The sequence below is a fragment of the Solanum lycopersicum genome, chromosome 2, assembly GCF_036512215.1.
Source record: "Solanum lycopersicum chromosome 2, SLM_r2.1".
NCBI classification, from domain to species: Eukaryota; Viridiplantae; Streptophyta; class Magnoliopsida; order Solanales; family Solanaceae; genus Solanum; species Solanum lycopersicum.
In genome coordinates this window covers 59,525,135-59,543,868 of record NC_090801.1, presented here as the reverse complement: position 1 = coordinate 59,543,868, position 18,734 = coordinate 59,525,135, and the positions used below count along the sequence as shown (strand labels likewise).

The 18,734-nt window shown below is 29.1% G+C and overlaps 3 protein-coding genes across 3 annotated transcripts in view; 1 reads left to right on the top strand and 2 right to left on the bottom strand.

Annotated features, from left to right (window-relative positions):
- LOC101263372 (polyphenol oxidase, chloroplastic-like) overlaps positions 1 to 18,734 on the bottom strand; it is a 43,542-nt gene that overhangs the window by 12,374 nt on the left and 12,434 nt on the right. The window lies entirely within an intron of this gene.
- Positions 418 to 2,261, bottom strand: LOC101244742 (probable 2' cyclic ADP-D-ribose synthase BdTIR). Its single transcript, XM_004233778.5, has 2 exons — positions 1,687 to 2,261; positions 418 to 903 (listed from the first exon to the last, which is right to left on the bottom strand). The coding sequence occupies exons 1-2, from the start codon at positions 2,187 to 2,189 to the stop codon at positions 777 to 779; spliced, it is 630 nt and encodes a 209-aa protein (XP_004233826.1). The 5' UTR covers positions 2,190 to 2,261; the 3' UTR covers positions 418 to 776.
- LOC101263075 (COP1-interacting protein 7) lies at positions 13,196 to 18,549 on the top strand. The gene is made up of 9 exons (XM_004232784.5): positions 13,196 to 13,637; positions 13,776 to 13,952; positions 14,344 to 14,465; positions 14,621 to 14,673; positions 14,767 to 14,819; positions 14,910 to 15,062; positions 15,574 to 15,776; positions 16,080 to 17,764; positions 17,859 to 18,549. The coding sequence occupies exons 1-9, from the start codon at positions 13,579 to 13,581 to the stop codon at positions 18,042 to 18,044; spliced, it is 2,691 nt and encodes an 896-aa protein (XP_004232832.1). The 5' UTR covers positions 13,196 to 13,578; the 3' UTR covers positions 18,045 to 18,549.

The following is an 18,734-nucleotide window of genomic DNA, read 5'->3' as shown; positions in this document are numbered from 1 at the left end:
AAATGACTTTTCTATTTTGTCCAATTCAAAGGGAAAAAAAAGTTATTTACCACAGACGATATAAATAAGTCAAACCTCAAAGTACAAAAACATAGTATACCTAATTTGTAGTAAAACCAAGAATTAGTCCTCTCATGATTTATGAGATTAAATTGCATGCAGAATGGGCCAATTAACCCAAGATTTGAAGATTTAATCCTGGTCTCAAGGGTGGTATCTTTTACTAATTGCACAAGAGTACTTCTATGTTTTTTATGGGTGCACTGTTAACTATATCTTAATTTCTATCAGTTTTTCAAAATAGATATACATATGATTTTTTCAAAAGTTATCGGGTACACGTGTACCCCACCGTATAGTGTGAGTCCGTCCCTGATCACATAGCCAAACGTCTATTAAGAAAAAGTGCTTGAAATATTCAAGAATCATCTATGCATTATATTAGATTGATTTGATTGATTACATAGACTAAAAAAAAAAAAGTCTAAAAAACTTTCATATTACATGACAAATTATTGAAGAAAAAGAAGAAGAATGAATATTGAATGTGTTAGCTAGGAAAAAGTCCTTTGAGTCTTCCTAATTAAAGGACTTCTGTTAAAAAAAGAATTTGAACTAATTAATAAACAAATGAATGCATGAGAATTTATTAGATTTTATTTTATGCTTCCACTTTTTTTTTGTGCTTCTTAAGTGGCTCGAGCCTCGAAGATATTTACCACCTGAACAATCTCTTCTGGCTCGAATTTATTGTATTATATATCTTTTTTACTTGATCAATAGTTATGCAAAAGTTGTTGTCTACGAATATATTTTTTTCTGTTGATAAACTTCTCTCTTTCTACCTCGTACAAGTTCTTCATTATTGCATCTGAAGCTTTAACCAAAAATTCTGACCAATCCCTTCAAAAAACAACATTGTATAAGTATATTAGATTACAATAATTATATCATTGAAGTATAATAAAGTTTTAATGTTCCGTATAATTTGGTTATCTAATATATTCTATTTTTCTATAATAACAAAGTCATAATAAGCTATGTCACACGTATTTCAATAAACATCATTTTATAAGTTCATATTTTCAATACGATAATGGTATCGAGTCAATACTTGCACTTTATAATGTAGCCTATTTTGGTCAATAAAGTGCAAAGAAAATCATGAAAGATCAGAGTTCAAATCTCAACAAAAGATTATTATTTTTTGGAAAAAATAAATTAAAATTAGTAATTTAGTTTTCTTTTTTAAAAAATTGTTTAAACATCAGTTGTGAAAGATAGCAGATAATTTGATAGTTTAGGTGTGTCACCATTGTTTAAATTGTGCAAAAGGAAACTTAGCCGTTTTGTCTGAATTTATACGATTGTGTTTGCTTGGACACAAAATTTATGGAAGAACGAAAAAAAAACTCTTTGAAATTTGAGATTTTTAATAAGTCATAAAAATATTTGTTTAGCTTTAAATCATCTCATTATTTGTAAAATAAAAAATTTAACGTAAATTTGTTTTTAAATAAGAAGTATGACGTTCTTTCTTGTAACAAATCATAAAGAAATGTATAACACATAAATCAAGACAAAAAATTGTAGGAAATAAGGAAGTACGTTGGCATTTTTCTTGTAAAAAAATTTTAAAAAAAAGAATAACACGTAAATTGAGACGAAAAAATTGTACATACTCACCCTTTTAAGGTATCAAATGTGAGTCCAACGGTGTATTTTGCCTCCTCAAGAGCCAAGTTAAATTTCTCCAAATCTTTATTAGGAAAATTAAGATTCAAATCCTTCACAGCAAGCTCAGAAGGCTTAACATCACAAAAAACAGGTATGATCTTCTTTTTTGATTCCATCATTAGAGACAGTTCATGTAAACAAAAATACGAATCACAATATTGAGGTGAAAATATAGCCACCCCAATTTTACAATGGCGAATCGCGGGGTCAATTTTATCGAACAATTTATCGCCGGGCTTCATGTTCTTGCTATCCAAGAACGGACGAAGCCCGAGATTATTTTTAATATGTTCGTATAACAACCCCGCGACATTTTGCTTCGTATCGATTCCCCTATGATTTATAAAAATATCGCAAGGTGTGCGATATTTATTCATCCCCGGCTCGAGTCGTTTACCGAGCCGGAGAATTTGGTTGCATACATTTTTGGAAGAAGATATTGAACGTTGCATGGCTTTATCGACAAGTTATAAATAAAATGACGTTTTTTTTTTTAATTTTTGTGTATTGAATGAGTATATGATATATGACCTATTCTCATATAGGCTATTTATACTAATTGATATTTTAAATTCTTTATGTTTGATCATTAATTTCCTAGGGTCTTGGCTACTTTTCTACTATTGAGATTGGAACTCAAGAAAATACTAGTATTTGGTTTGACACTTGACAAGAAAGAAGAAAAAGAGTAAAAGAGTTTGAATTTTTTGACTCTCAAGGGTTTATGGAGAGTTTAATCCTTCAAACACGCTTTTAATGAAGGAGTATTTTATTTTTTTTAAATACCCTTTATACATATATATAATTATATATACCAACTTTTTTGAGTTTGGATAATAATATGAATTTTTGAATTTTCTTCATAAAAAGAGTTATTTGAATTTTCTTTGTAAGAATATATGGAGTTGCACATATATATGTATGTATTAATAATTAAAGAAGTATGTTTATTACTATATATCATAAAAAAATTATCTCAAATTTTAATGATATGTTAATTTATGTTTGAAGTTGATCGGATCTAAGACGATTCATGAAACGCTACAAGAAAACTGTGAATTACATGTTGATTTTTGGGAATTAGTATGAAAATTTACAGGAAAAAAAAAGTTTTCTTCGAAATTTCATACTAATTTTCAGGAAAATTTCTATGTAATTCACAATTTTCTTGTAGGAGTATTAAATTATATGGGTAGATATTCGAATGTGTAATTATAAATAGGGTTATGATCCAAATAATAGAGCACTACTAAAAAAAAGTTTTAAAAATGATTGAAAAAATGAAAGTTTGTGTAGGGTTTTACTGATTTTCTTTTTTTTTTTTAAAAAAAAATAACATAAATTAACATCCATTGATTATTTTCGGCCAAAAATATGTGAAAGCTATTTTATAAAATAAAAAATTATTTTTTAAAAAAAAATACGAAGCCTCTCAGTTTTTTTTATTTTTCTCTTCCAAAAATGGAAGGATTCCATCAGATTTTTAAGTGCAAAACCCTATTAAAGAGCATGTATGATTAGTAGTAGAATTGTTCAACACCATAGCAAATACTTTTGTTCGATTTCAAGTAGCGACAATTTATTATATATATTTGTGTTTCACTTCGGTGCTTTTATTTTACTTGGTCTCTATGATAAAAATAAATTTTTATTTTATTTTTTCATTTCAGTGAAAACTTACTATTATTCTTTCTCGTATATACTATCCTTATCAACAATATCATATTTATAACCCCAAAGATCAGTAATAAGATTTTTTATTTTACTTGGTCTCTATGATAAAAATAAATTTTTCATTTTATTTGTCCATTTCAATGAAAACTTACTATTATTCTTTATCGTATATACTATCCTTATCAACAGTATCTTATTTAGAATCCGAAAGATCATTAATAAGATTAATTTAATAAAATACTTTTCTAATTTAATTTTTAAAAAAAGATCATATTAGGTCAATAATATTCATATAATATAACCACATGCTAAAAATAGTAATTTGGCATGATATATCTGGGAAAAAATGAGTGAATTTCATCTTAAATATTTTTATTCAGACATTCTTTAATTTCCATGATATTATCTGTTTTGTTTTTTTTTTTGGGAAGGAGATTAGTCAAAAGTGGGAAATTACCAAATTTTCTAACTTCAGAATTCAGATCGATCGTCTCGAAATTTAAGTTGAAGTCCGATAAATAAGACTATTCAATATATATATATATATATATTTATATATTATATATGAGCACCCAATATTTTACTACAATAATCTGTCTTATTATAATTAATTAACATTCCATATATAATACCTTACATATCTTATAACCCGTTATATTTGATTAACTCATCAATTGGACGTCAAATATCGTTAATTCTTCTTCTTCATAATTAATTATAAAGAATTTTCAAAACCTTACTCTATAATATAAGCTTCTTAAAAGATAATACTCGTCTCAAATAGTTTGATCATGCCTTAGGTAAATGTCTAGGCAATGTTGTGGACATCAAAATTTTATCGGACTTTACAAGATGGGTGTGTTTATTTCAGTTGAACTAAATAATACGAGTTTAATTTTCATTAGGCTTCTTGGAGGCTGCTCCAGCTAAGACCCTGGTTCGTGTCTATTTAAAGGATATTATATTCTCTTGAAAAGTCAACCAAAAATATTCCATAAATTTTTGAATATTCATAAAGACACCACGAAAACATCTCTCTCAAATATCTCCTAAACTCTTTAGATAATCAAAATATTCAAGAAGATAGGTAAATTTTAATCATTTTAGTTCGAGAAATACGTACTCTCAAATCACCGAGAAATCAAAGGAGGAACAAAAAAGTGCATTGGCATTGCTTTTAATAAAATATTCTTATTTCTTTATATATATTTTTGTTATTATAATTTATTTTTCGTCAGTTTAAAATTTATTGCAAACAGATATAACGAAAGGAATTGGATGTTTTTTTTAAATAACTTGGTCATTAATCCATCCTGAATGTGGATATAGAACAAGAAGCTGTTTTCATGCTCCTTGTACAAGTACACAAAATTGAACTTACACGAATGGATGTTAAAAGAAAATATTTTGATCTAAATTCAGTAATGGAAAAACGTGGCAAATTGACTGTTCTATTCATAATATTCATAAATATATATATATATATAGTAATATAATTCACAACAACATTAACTTGGCTTGTTGGACAAACAATTAATGTGTGGCCCTTCAATTCTTCTCTAGCTAATTGGCAGTCAAATTCTACTCCCTTCATGAATTCATATTGTGTGGTTCCCTTTGAATTTCTAAATTTAAACGACTTATTTTTTTAATATAATTTTTAGGGAAAATTACAGGTGAAGACAAACATCTCTGTGTATTTAGTTAATAAGGATTTAGTTTTAATTTTTTTTTGTCATAATTAATGAGACCCATTAACTATTTGTATATATGATAAAAATATCATTTAAAGATTTTTATATAATTTTATTCAAAATCCAATTTATCTCTCCTGTTCTCATTCCATATCTTTTCCTAAAATTATTCTTTCCTTCTAATTTGAATTTCCATTGGGAAAATTTTGACCTTCTCCCTCCGATGTTCTTCACTTTTCGCAGGTAACCACCAAATTCATGGCTTTCAATATTTTTTTTTCTTGATTCCTTCTTCAATAATTGTATATGTAGTATGATTGTTAGTTTTTTCATATTTTTTATAAAAAAGTTCTTTATTACTTATCAGATTACAAGTCTTTCAAAATCAGAATGGATGATTTCTCTCCATCTATAAGTTATTTACTTTTTACGTAATTTTTAAATATAGATAATTTATTTTCAAAAATCTTAAAAGCTTCTGTATATATCTAAGTTCACAATAAAAAAACAATTAAGAAATCCAGAAATATGAACTATGACACATAAATGAGACGAAGAATTATATATATATATATATATATATATATATATATATATGTATGTATGTATGTATGTATGTATATATGTTTTGTGGCGTGGTAAAGCTCACCAATATAGTTTTAGTCAATGTTTTAAAAGGCGGGGGGGTGGGGGGGTGAGGCGTGACGTTTTATACAGTATAGAATGAGGCGTAAGCCTCGAGATACGAAGCGTAAGTCCCATGGATCTACGGAGCGTATTCTCATGTAAGTCCCATGTGTACGTTTTTACGCCCAGTACTTGCGTTTTTATGCTTGAGGCTTACGCCTCAAATTTTAGGATTTACGCCTTATGGATCTACGTCTTTCATTTACGTCCCGAAGCATTTTTAGTACATCTCGCCCCAAGACTCGCTCCAAATATATTTTTTAAAACGCTGGTTTCAGTAATTGCGCTCCATAATTGTATATTTATATATTTTGCTTGTCCGTTTGTATATTTTGCTTGCAAATATACAAACAAGGTAAGTATATACAAAATTTGTATTTATACATATAGAAAATTTTCAAAAGCCGTTTGAATATTTTACGTGCCAAAATACAAAAATGATAATTTATTATGATCTTTTCTTAAATCATGTACAAATAGTTAAAATAAACATATAAAAATTATGAGTTATACAATCAAGAAGCGAATTATACAAATTCTGAATTTATACAATCAGAGGCCAAATTATAAAAATTTTAAATTTATACAATTAAAAAAATAAATAATTTTTTTTTCTTTTTACAAAATTAATAACCACACGTTAAAAATAATCAAAACTATAGGTATATTACATAATCATTATTTTCCCCGACAAATGTCCTTATTTGGGCTGTCTGAGGAAGCCCAAATTGACTTGATCAAAAGAAGGCAAATATGCATGAGGCAGATTTATCATATTATGTGCGCCATTCAAAATTTAGACGTTTCTACTATAGACTAAAAATGACTGGAAAACCATATACTAAAAGTATTAAATATGTACCAAACAAAATAATATAGTATTTCTTTTGGTATTTAGTCTTCATTCTTAATTATCAACAGTGGAAGACCAGGAAAGCCAGCTTATATTTACCAAAAATTTATTAAAATATTTAGGAAAAATTACAAAATATGGCAAACATTAAAATACATTTAAAATAAATAGTTACAATTTATTTTTTAATGTTATATGGATATAGTTACACAATAAATTAGCAAAGTTAATTATATATAAAAATAATTAGAAAAGTTATTAATATTAAATAGGAAAGTTATTGTTACAGACCTAATTTATTATGTGTAGGCATGTTTTATGTAATTGGTTCTCCATGTTTACCCTCACTAATACTTTTTCTTTCATCAATCTTCTTATATCACAAAATTTATGTAATTTTTCTCCCAAATTTCTTTCAATTTAAGATCTTTAATTTGATGATTTTAGGAGAAATTTTTGTAATTTGAATTCATCAGATATCAGTTGATTGATTATCTCCTGTTCTTTATATAGGTCATAGTTGTATACATATATGTTCCATCTATTTTTATAGGCTTTCAATTGACTTGTTTCTATATTACAATGACTATAGTTATAAAAAAAAAAAGTAGTACAAGAAGAACACGAATAAAAAGAGATTGAGGTTTGTGTAATTGTCAAATTTGTATATAGTAGAATAGTTATATACATAGATACTTGTATTTTTATATTAATACGAGTTGAAATGGTAAAATCTGAATACAGGTATATTTGGATACATAAGTAATCTATTAAATTTGAAAAGTTAATTACGCAATACAAGTATATTAGATACATTAATACAATCTTTTATAAACAAATACATGAGTCAACACCAAAACTCAAGTATTATAAGAAAAACTTGACCAACAAGAGATTGATGTTTGTTGATTTTTTTTATACAATCGAATACTTGCACACTTTTTCTACTTACACATTCTATTATTTTTCATTTTTTTTGTTTATGTATTTGTCAAAGATATTCATCTTTTGTTCAAAAACAATGTTCATATGTATACTTTATTGGTATATTCATTTTTTGTTTAAAAATAATGTATTCATTTTTCAAATTATCGTGTTCATATGCTAAATTGTTATACTTTATCTTGTTTAATATATTAATACATTAAGTTTTTACAAATACTTGTATTCTTGATATATTAATACTTCAAATTTTTATAAATAAAGATACTAATTTGAACTCATACAATTAATACATTTTTCTTATTTAGTTCATTGTAATTATAATTGTATCAATGTACAAAAAAATAAATAAAAAACATATACAATAATATAGCTAAAAAAAGAGTTAAAATGTAGTCATTTTTTATAAATATCATACTTATAGCTATTGAACCTTAATAACCCTATAAATATAGTTATTTTGTAAGTTGTTCAATATTTTATGTAATTGAAAGTTTATTTACTTGGGCTTGGACTTGCACTACGATTTGGGCTTGTAAAATTAAAGATTATCTTTACGTTATAGTCCCATAGACCAAAATTATTCTAAAATGTTTCTCTCGTTTCAATTTATTTGTCATAATTTGATTTGATATTAAATTTTAAAATATAGTAAAATTTTTTGAATAGATGATCTTCTTAAATAAGAGATATACTAAATATATCGAAATGTCGTCTGAAAAATAAAAACTACAGACTACATTTTGTTCAAATGAGGAATAAACATACTTTTTAAATAAATCAGTAGGTCAAACAAATTGAAATGGAAGAATTACTTATTTTAAAAAAATATTTCATACTTCTTCTCTTATTTAGGAATAGTCATTACTATGTATGTACGTCATATTCCATGTGGACATATTATGTCATTATTGTGTATTTAAATAGAAACAGATTTAAAATTTAAACTTTTCTATATAAATATATTATATAGCTATCTCAGATTAAATATAAATAATTAAATTTAAAATTAAATACTTATAATTACGTCAATAAATGATTTACGACATATCGTACATGTTATACAATTCACCATATCAGTTTTTAATTTCATTTTATTACGAAATGATTGCTGGTAACTATTTATTACTACTTTAGATGGTGATATTGTGTAAAAAATTATTTTATATTGTTTGGGCATTTAAATTAACATCTTTTTTGAAATGTAGCAAAATGAAAAAGATATATATATTCTCAAGAATAATGATAAAAAAAAAAAAACCTTGCTAACTCAATTTATCAAAACTCGACTTCCACCAACCTTTGCCCCATACCCCTCCACTCACAAAATGCAAAATTTACGGTTAAAATAAACAATAAAGTAAACATCATAACTTTATGCGAAATTAGGCCTTAGGCCTAACTTACACTCAAAAGATAACTCAAAAGGAAAAGGATTGATTAAGCCTTATAAGGAGTCCATCCATCTCATTAACTATCGATGTAGGACTTTTGTCATTCTTTTCATCTCATTAACCATACATAGCATCTGGTGCGTGGACAATTTTGATTTTGAAGATTCCAACATCGGGTGAGACGGACTCTGCTTAGATACCATGTAAAATTAGGTCCTAAATCCAACTCACACTCCAAAAGTTAGCTCAATGGAAGAGTATTGTTCAAGCCTTATAAGGAGTTCATGCATCTCATTAATCACCAATGTGACACTTTTGTCATTATTTAACATTTTACATTATATTAAAAATATATTTTTAATTTATATAAATCTTTAAAAAATATACCATGTAAATTAAAATATAGGGAAAAGGCATAGATTCACCCCTGAAGTTGTACCGAAAAGTCAGTTACATGCTTAAACGATTGAGACGGCCTATTACACACTTATACTACTCAAAAGTGAATTTAATACCATCCTCAAAGCTGACATGGAAATAAAATTTAACCAAAAAATATAAAAAGTCGCGTTTGAGTAAAAAATATGACAATGTTTTTTCCACCTCCACGCTTCTCCTTCACATTACCTACCTTTCTTCTTCCTCCATTTTTTTTCTTATCACAAACACTATTTCCATATCAAATTCGTCAAGTCAAGAACGGATTATTCAATTTATTTTTTGTGTCTTTTTGTTGATTGTGAGCATTTGAAATAAAAAATAATATTAATGATTAATTAGTTAAATTTATGATGTTTGTTATCGATTTTTTATGATGACAATGATTGTGAGAAGATTCCGACGGAGAATTTGATTATGGGTGGTGAAATATATGGCGATAGAGAAGTGAATTTGATAATAGCAACAACAGTAGTAACTTAATGGTGGGTTTGATGGTGTATAAGGAAGAAGAAGAAATTGGGTGACATAAATTTTTTCAAGAAAATTCTGACGTAATTATTGATGTAGTAGTGACATGGTGTTGACGTGGCGCGAGTGTGAAACACTCTCTCATCACGTGACAGGTCGTATGTGTGTCAGGGTTGAAAAAAATTCACTTTTAAGTAATTTAGGTGTGTAATAGCCTAATAGATCATCATGATAATATAAATGTGTAACTGACTTTTGGTGATAAATTTAGGGGGTAATTTATATTTTTTTTTGCCTAAAAATATATTATATTAAATAAAGAGAGAGTGTAATAATCAATTAAAAAGCTAGGTAATAGATCGAACACTTGCTAGAAATTATAAAATAAATCAATTATTCTCATTACTTGGTGGCTAAATATATATTTTTTAATAATCCATGGTGAAATTAAATTAACATGAATTTTTATTGTTTCTAGTAAGAGAAATTTGTTAGTTGCTATTTTTTATTTTTTTAAGCAATGGAACCCCACAATACTAATCATAGTATATAGTACATATTGGTTACACTATTATGCTATTTATATTATGCCAAAAGCTAGCTACCAAATGAAATTATTTTTGTATTTATTAGTTTTTATTTTTCTTTAATTGTTAAGTGATTTAATTAAATGTCACTACCCTTGCAAGTTGCTAAAGCATATATTAGCTGTATCATGGCTGTCTTGGAATTACGGCTAAATGATTAGGTCTTTCATTTTTATAGCCTTTTGTATTGTAATAAATAATGTGAAAATGATGGATTTTGCCTTTTACTATATTAATATTGTAGTTGGGGTTTTGATAAGAGTCCTACTTTTAATAATTAGCTATTAAATAATGAAACTCTTTACCCTAATTGTCTTTTGCTTTTCTAACCTTTTTTTGGTCCTATCTAATTATGATTTGATAAAAAGAAGTTATATTTTAATTTCCACTTTGTATAAATAATCATTAATATCTTTTGATAATTAGTGGAGTTTTAAAATTGTTTCACTAAAAAGATCATACTTTCACTAAATTTAAAAAATTGTCGGAAGTTTTAAATTTAACAAATTGTTTATGAAAACTTTGAAATTTCACGAGGTGATAAATGTTTAAATTTTAATAAAAAACTTTTGTCGTGTACTTTAATATTTTAAATAACGATATTTTTATCAAAATTTTATTTCTATATTAAAAAATAATCAACTTATTCACTCAATAATTATATAACGCATTAGCTAAAACTTTATTAGCAATCTAAATACTCGAAAATAAATAAGATGCTTATTTGAACCACATAATAACTAAACTTTATTAGCAATCTAAATACTCGAAAATAGATAAAATGATTATTTGAACCACGCAATAACTAAGTAGAGTAACAAAATAGATGTATACTTAGCAATCTAAATACTCGAAAATAGATAGAATAATTATTTGAACCACGCAATAACTAAGTGGAGTAAGAAAATAGATATATACATGTAGTAGTTAAGTGTTTATTTTGCATGGCTTTTTTTTTTTTAATTTAGATAAAAAAGTTGACGATCGACGTAGATATTTTTATACTACTAAGGTTAATGTCAACTCTTGTAGACTATAGTATATAATATTTTATTTCTACATTTAATATGGAATGATCCCCATCTACGATCTTGGATAGTACACTGTCACACAAACATACACAGAATAAAAAAAGAAGAAAAAAAATAGTTTGTTTGAGGAATCATATTGCAGGAGTTGTCATCAACTATTGCTTGATTATTCCTACCTTTGATCAGAAGTAAGCCAATGTGTCCATCCTCTTTTTATAATTAGAGAGTCACAATTTAAATAAAAGTTTCGTTGCGTAAGTGAGGATGTCAGTCATTATTTATAGTCTGAATTTAAATTTTTTTATAGCTTTATCTTTTCGATTGATATTTCTATCCTGATCATTCATAGATTATTGATATTTTTATTAGTCATAGGCTATCATTCATTCTTATAATGAACCTAATATTTAGTACATTTGTTCTCAATTATTTATCGTTTTATGCTTTTTGAAATTGTAAAAGAATTGTTTAGAATATTTTTTTTAATCTTTATTGATATTTGAAGAATATATAACAACTTATAGTTCTTTTTTATACACTATTTAGATATTGAGTTTAGTTTAACTCAGTTCAATTTCAAAGATTAATCAAATTGACTCGAAAAGGAAAAAAAATGATAACCAAATTTGATATGGAGAAACTTGCTAGTGCAACTTTATTCTACTAATAACTAACAAAGGATTATTATATGATTCTTTTCTTATTTTACGCATTCTGTTTGAACCCAACTTTTAAATATAACTAATCTAAATTTTTATTGAAAATTTTGAAACAAAGTACATTTTATTAAATAAACTTATATACTTGGTGCTTTTAACTCGAAATGTGAAAGTTAATATTTATCATTTCACTACTAAGGTGGTAAAAGCAAAAAAATTATATGATCATCCAGGTGGAGAAGTTAATCTTTAAAAACTTAAATATTTACACTTCACAAGAATAAAATTAGTGAGTGATCGAGTATAATAATTAAGATGTAATTAAATTAAAATAATCGCACTCAGACACCATCAGTCCATTTTCTCATCAATTAAGTGTGGTTAAATAAGACGTAGACCTCCCAACTAATCCAAAATTAATTATTATCTTTTCCAACTCATCTACATGTATATACTACCTACTACTAATTATTTCTAAAAAGTAAGATTAAAAAATATGATAATATTGATGATTATAAAGTCAAAGATCTCAATTCTGGTCCTATTACAAGGATAACCATTCTTTTCAAAAATACTTTAAAGCAACCACAGACAACTTATTTTCATGCATGAAAAATATATAAAATCATAATTAACAATAGAAAAGTTAATGAAATATTTTTTTAACCAAAACAAGATCATCCATTAATTAATTTTTTTTAATATGCATATACTATCATTTAATGTAACGCAGTTTCACTTTTAATCTGTCATAAAAACATTATATTTTTCATATTTATGGTTACTTATACTCACAACTACTTATGCATTGTTTTAAATTAATGTACTTATGCATTGTTTTAAATTAATGAATGATTATAAAGTATCAGTTGATTTTATTACCAGCTTTAAATGAAAAATAATTGCTCATGACATAAAGTATATATACTCATCATATATATTAAATTAAATTTTAAAAAAGACAAAATGAAAAAGTGTCGGTTCACCTAAAAATAAAATCTTAAAATTCACATCTTTTTTTTCAAGAGGTTCTATAGATTTTTCTTAAAAAATAATTTCATAAAAGAAAGAGTGAAGACAAAGAGATAATGGGTACTTGGAATAAAAATGAAATAATTGAAGGGGAAAACATGGGGCCCACTCCCATATTGTCAAAAATAAAAATCTTATAACCTATAGTTCACAAGCTCAAATAATAATTAAAAAAAAATCTCTCCATGTGCAATTCTTGCCATTGCTTCATCATTTCTTGCTGGCAATTTTTCTTCCATTTACAGTTCAACAAAAAGATTTCTCAAATGTCACGTTCTTGAACATGTCTTTGTTCTTTACAACCATTTCTTTTGCTATTTGAGTTTCATTTTTTCACCATTTTCTCCCCTTTGTCCACTAAGCTTTGCTTTAGTTAAACATGGATTCCAAGACCCTTCTTGATTATGCACTGTTTCAGCTCACCCCAACTAGAACAAGGTTGGTTTTGCTTTAAACACCCCCCCCCCCCCTCTCCACACAAAGTTTGTGTTAACTGTTTTTTTAGCTTTGTATTGTGATGGAAACTGATAAAGATTTGATTTTTTGTGTGTTTTTGATTTGTGGGTATTGAAAAAGATGTGATCTTGTGGTGTTTTCTGGGGGTAAAAATGAGAAATTGGCATCTGGGTTGGTGGAACCATTCATTTCTCACTTGAAATTTGCTAAAGATCAGATTCCAAAAGGTGGGTATTCAATCACTATGAGGCCACCTTCAACTCATGCCTACTGGTTCACCAAAGCCACATTCCTAAGGTATAATTTTTGTTTGATCTTTGAAAAGTTTCAAGCTTTTAGTAATTTTGTCATTGTTCATTAGTACCAACATGTTACTTGCAGATGATCTTGATGGTGAAATTGGTCATAAAGCATCACTAGATTGTGATTATTATGGGTTAAAAATGTAGACTAAATGTGTATAGACTTTTTGCTAATAACTTCTAACCAGATATAATTGCTCATTGGACATCTTGGAAACAGGGTAGTGTTGTTTTAGCATAATTAGTGTTCTTTTGCATTTTAGAAGTTATTCTCTAGTTGCAAACTGTTAGAATAATGGATTCTTGTTGGATCTAGCATAAATGTGAAGCTGATGCAATGGTAGACTCGATTTTATTTACCTGTGGTTTCTTTGTGTTTGTGGCAGATTTGTACGCTTTGTTAGTACACCTGAAATTCTTGAGAGGTTTATGCGATTGGAACGAGAGATCTCACAGATCGAGAGTTCCATTCAATCCAATGAATGCTCCAATGGCAATTCAGAGGAAGGTATGTTCAAGACATCAAATTAGATACCCATTGTCCATTAGATTTAATTCTAGATTTCTTCTTTTTATGATAATAACATTTGTAGTTTTGTTTCTTAGTAGAGTTCATACCATTTTGAGATTGGGGCTAATGTACATTTGTTGCTTGACTTGCAGGAAGCTCACCAGCTAATAGTGAGAGCACCAGGAAATCAAACGATTCGTTCAAGGTATTTTACTTGATCACAGTTAGATTTTTGGCTAGTGATTTCCATTTAGTCTAGTAGCTCATTATAAAATTTCGCTTTGATTGGTTTTTCTAGGCAAAATCTGAAGTTGAAGAAGCTAATAATGCTGCACCTAAAGAAAACTCCAAGTAAGTTTTCTTCCCTTGGAAGCAACAGTGAATTGTAAATGCATCTCCACGAGAGAATCTTACTGAGTTATTTGTTTTTTATCATTTCAGGATTCACCTTCAACGCCACCTGGATACCCGAAAGGCATTACTTAGGAAAGAGCAGGCCATGGCTTATGCGCGTGCAACCGTTGCAGGCTTTGAGATAGACCAATTGGATGATCTCATACAGTTTGCTAATTCTTTTGGTGCAGTACGTCTTAGGTATGATACAGTAAAGTGTCTCCATCATAACCTATGTTTTGTAGCTTAGGTATATAGATAAAGAAAAACAACTGGTGTAAAATGAATCACCAATGTTTGTCTTTGACTACTTTAGTTGGAAGAAACATTTATGGCAGGTTCCAATTATCATTGTGAACCTTTGTTTCCATTCTGGTGCATAGCTGAAAACACAGTCTGGAGGACATCTGCTGTCTAACAATCGAAGAAATCATCACATCGTTATGTTTATCCTTGTTTTAATGTCTGTTACTCTTCTATTTGCTGTAAGGTAAATTGTACACTTGTCCATTTTATATTGATTTTTGAAGGAAGCCTTTCCTACATATGGAACTAGAGAACTCCTAGGTGTAGCTTTTGACGATGATATAATAACAAGCTTCTACGTCTTTCACTGTATACATAGTACTATTAGGGAGATGTCAAAATTGAGTCAACTGTTATAATTCCATTTTTTGTAACTTCAGTTTGTGTGATCTTATCTTTCTTGTAGGGATGCATGTGTAGATTTCAAGGAACTTTACAAACAAAAGCACACAGATGGACAATGGATGGATGAGGTAGCTGCAATGAAGGCATGTACACCAATGGATCTATCGTACTTGGGAAATCAAGGTGTTATTCTTGCATATGACAATAATGGCTCTTTGGATAGTTCTGACTCGAAGGATTCAACAAATTCAAATGGTGTCAAAGGTATCCTATCTGTTCTTTCCTAACATTAATTTATTTTACTAGATTTAAGTTTAGGTGGTAGCACTTGTTTATCTCAGTCAACATATAAAAGGGAAACTTTTCCTTAATGATTGTAATTTCAACTGATTAGTTCCCATCTGTGTGCGTAGATTGACTTCAAAGTAGAAGAATCATATGAACTATATTAGGTAGTGTTATGCATACCAATAATGATCAAGAAAAATTGTATGTAGTCATATAAATTTATGTCTACAGCATAGACTCACCTTTTTCTTTTGGTAACCTCAACTGCTATATGCACAGATGAGAATCTTCCTGCATCAGATCCATCAGCAAAAGTTCAGATGCAAATGCCATGGCAGAACCATATTCCTCCGTATATGTACAACTTTCATGGCCCAGCTCAACAGATGCCTTTTGCTGGCATGCATCCTTTACAATATTATCCAGCACATATGCAGTGGCCACAAAATGTAAATGGCTCCACAAATGGTTCTGTTAGGGACTCTCACAAACGCTCAAAGAAGAAGGAGAAATCCAAAGAACATAACAGTTCAGAAGATGATGAACAGACTGAGTCGAGTGCCTCTGATTCTGGAACTGATTCAGATGAAGTTAGGAAGCATGAGAAAAAGCATTCTTCAAGGGAGAACTCACATGCTAAAAAGCACAAGAAGAAATCCTCAAAAAGAGTTGTAATCCGCAACATCAATTATATCACTTCCAATAGAAAGAATGAGGAAAATGATGGATCTTCTTATGATTCATCTTCAGCTGAATCTCATTTACTCGATGAAGATTCTATCAAAGAGCAGGTAGATGATGCTGTTGCAATACTGGAGAAACGTCGTAATTCAAAGGGACATAGGAACAAGAATAGAGGACATCAGAATCTTGATGTAGAGAATGAATCAAATGGTTATAGCAACACGGACCTAAATGAGGGCGTGTCACCAAAGTTATCTGAGAAAGCAAAAGGAAATAAGGCTTGGGATGCATTCCAGAATATTCTGATGAGTCGTGAGGAGCCAAGTATGAATGGGACCAGTGACCAGCTACCTTTGGACTTCCAGGATGAAGGCTATGGGATCAAGAATTCTGGTGAGAAGGTCAGAAGAGACCATCTGACACCTGATGATTCTCTTATGAGCAAAAATCATGAAGATAATGGCACAAAGGTTAACATGGTAGATTTTGCCAATGGTGAGGATATGAGGCCAAGTTTGAAGAAAGGAGTTTCTGAAGATGTGCATCTTCTATTTTCGCACAAAGAACCATCAGGAGGCAATACATTGGGAACTCCATCTGATTTTGGTTCTGAATCCTCTGCTATTAGAAATAGTAATGGGGAAGATTGGTTTGTTGTCAACCACTCCGGCAGTTCAGAAACTCAAGAGACTAGGCGAATGATATTTGACAATGACAGTAGCATGTCAACTCAGAAAAGTTCCTCTCAAGTCGAAAGTGAAAGAGCTGCTCCTATTGATGATTCTTTCATGGTACAGTCTCGACCAGCTTTTGATGATCAATATGGTTCTCAGTGGAAAACAGACATTGGCATGGATGCAGACTTGGTTGCTGCAGCAAATGCTGAAAATAGTGATCCAGTTGCATCAAAAACCAAGCTTAGTACATATGGGACCAGTCAACCTGATGACCTCTGTGTGGTGCTGGCAAGAGAAACTAGTTTGGATCCTCTTGAGGCATCTTGGCAACCAGAATTGGATTTTCAGATTGAAGCTTCTTTCATTCAAGTTGATAAAAAATCTTCTGCAGTTGAGGCAAAACCTCCTCCTACTGAAGAAACTGTTCCTGTGAAAGGTAAAAGCACAACTAAGAAGGACAGTCTTGCAAAGACCGGAAAAGATGCAAGGTCTAAAGTCTCCCCAGGATCTCTGTCAAGGAGCAGGATTGATGCTTTAGCAAAGAGCAAGAAGATGTCTCCTCCTACTAACAAACTGACAACCCAGAAGAGCAAATTAGATCGGGTACGACAATAACCAGTAACCTCATTTTCCCATTGTTTTTGCCTCCATTATTTTTGTCTTTCTTATAAATCATACTTCCTCATTGTTTAAATAGGACGAAGAAATGCGCAAGAGAATGGAAGAATTAGTGATCGAGAGGCAAAAGAGGATTGCAGAAAGAAGTGCAGCTAAGGGTTCGTCCCCAGCAGCTTCCAAGAAAGGGCCAGCAGGAAGTAAAACAGCTTCAAAGATCTCACCTTCATCCAAACTTCACACATTTCCAGTGCAGGTCAAGCATTAAGGAGCAATCCATCAAGGAAAAGTATGATCCGACCTTAAAATATATTTGATTGCTTTGCCGCGAATATGGAACATCCACAATTCACTGCTTTGTGCACATTGGATTATCCACAAATATATCTTGGAGAAATAAAATATTTTCGATGAAAATTATAGATTTTTTTCTTTACTAGGACAGCTCTGCTTGCTGGCTTGATGCAAGTTATTCCTTCTCATTTATTTAGACATTCATGTCCCATCATAAGGTTTTGCCAGTATAGTTGCTTGAGGCTTTATTATTATTTGTATATTGCTATTTGTTCATATGTTGTGTAAAGTTATATTTAAATCTACCTGTGAGTTAAAACTTCTAATACCAAATCTTGTTTTTTTTTGCTGGATAAGTGAAGATAGGATTTTGGTACTATGGACATTTGTCTTCCCATATTTATTGTTGATTCACATAAGTTTTGTATAATCCTCACATTTTACCAGCTATGTTAAATCAGTCACTTTTATTGTTGTTATCTGCTCCTATATGATCTTTACTTCTTTTTGTATATTATATATATCAGTTGCTGATCCAACAATGAGTTCAAGGTTTCAGCTTTGAATCGAAAGATTAACCCTATGTATGTGTAGTAACAAGTATAGATAGATCTTTCATATAGTCAATAAAAGCGTAGAAGCGAAGATTTTAGCCTATGTGTAC

Bases quoted from the DNA above. Each gene is read 5' to 3' on its own strand.
- LOC101263075 (XM_004232784.5), top strand. From the start codon at position 13,579: ATGGATTCCAAGACCCTTCTTGATTATGCACTGTTTCAGCTCACCCCA. The intron at 15,063-15,573 runs GTATGATACAGT...TCTTTCTTGTAG, and splicing joins TTTGGTGCAGTACGTCTTAG to GGATGCATGTGTAGATTTCA. The intron at 15,777-16,079 runs GTATCCTATCTG...CTATATGCACAG, and splicing joins AAATTCAAATGGTGTCAAAG to ATGAGAATCTTCCTGCATCA.
- LOC101244742 (XM_004233778.5), bottom strand. From the start codon at position 2,189: ATGCAACGTTCAATATCTTCTTCCAAAAATGTATGCAACCAAATTCTC. The intron at 904-1,686 runs GTGAGTATGTAC...TGTTTTTTGAAG, and splicing joins ACATTTGATACCTTAAAAGG to GGATTGGTCAGAATTTTTGG.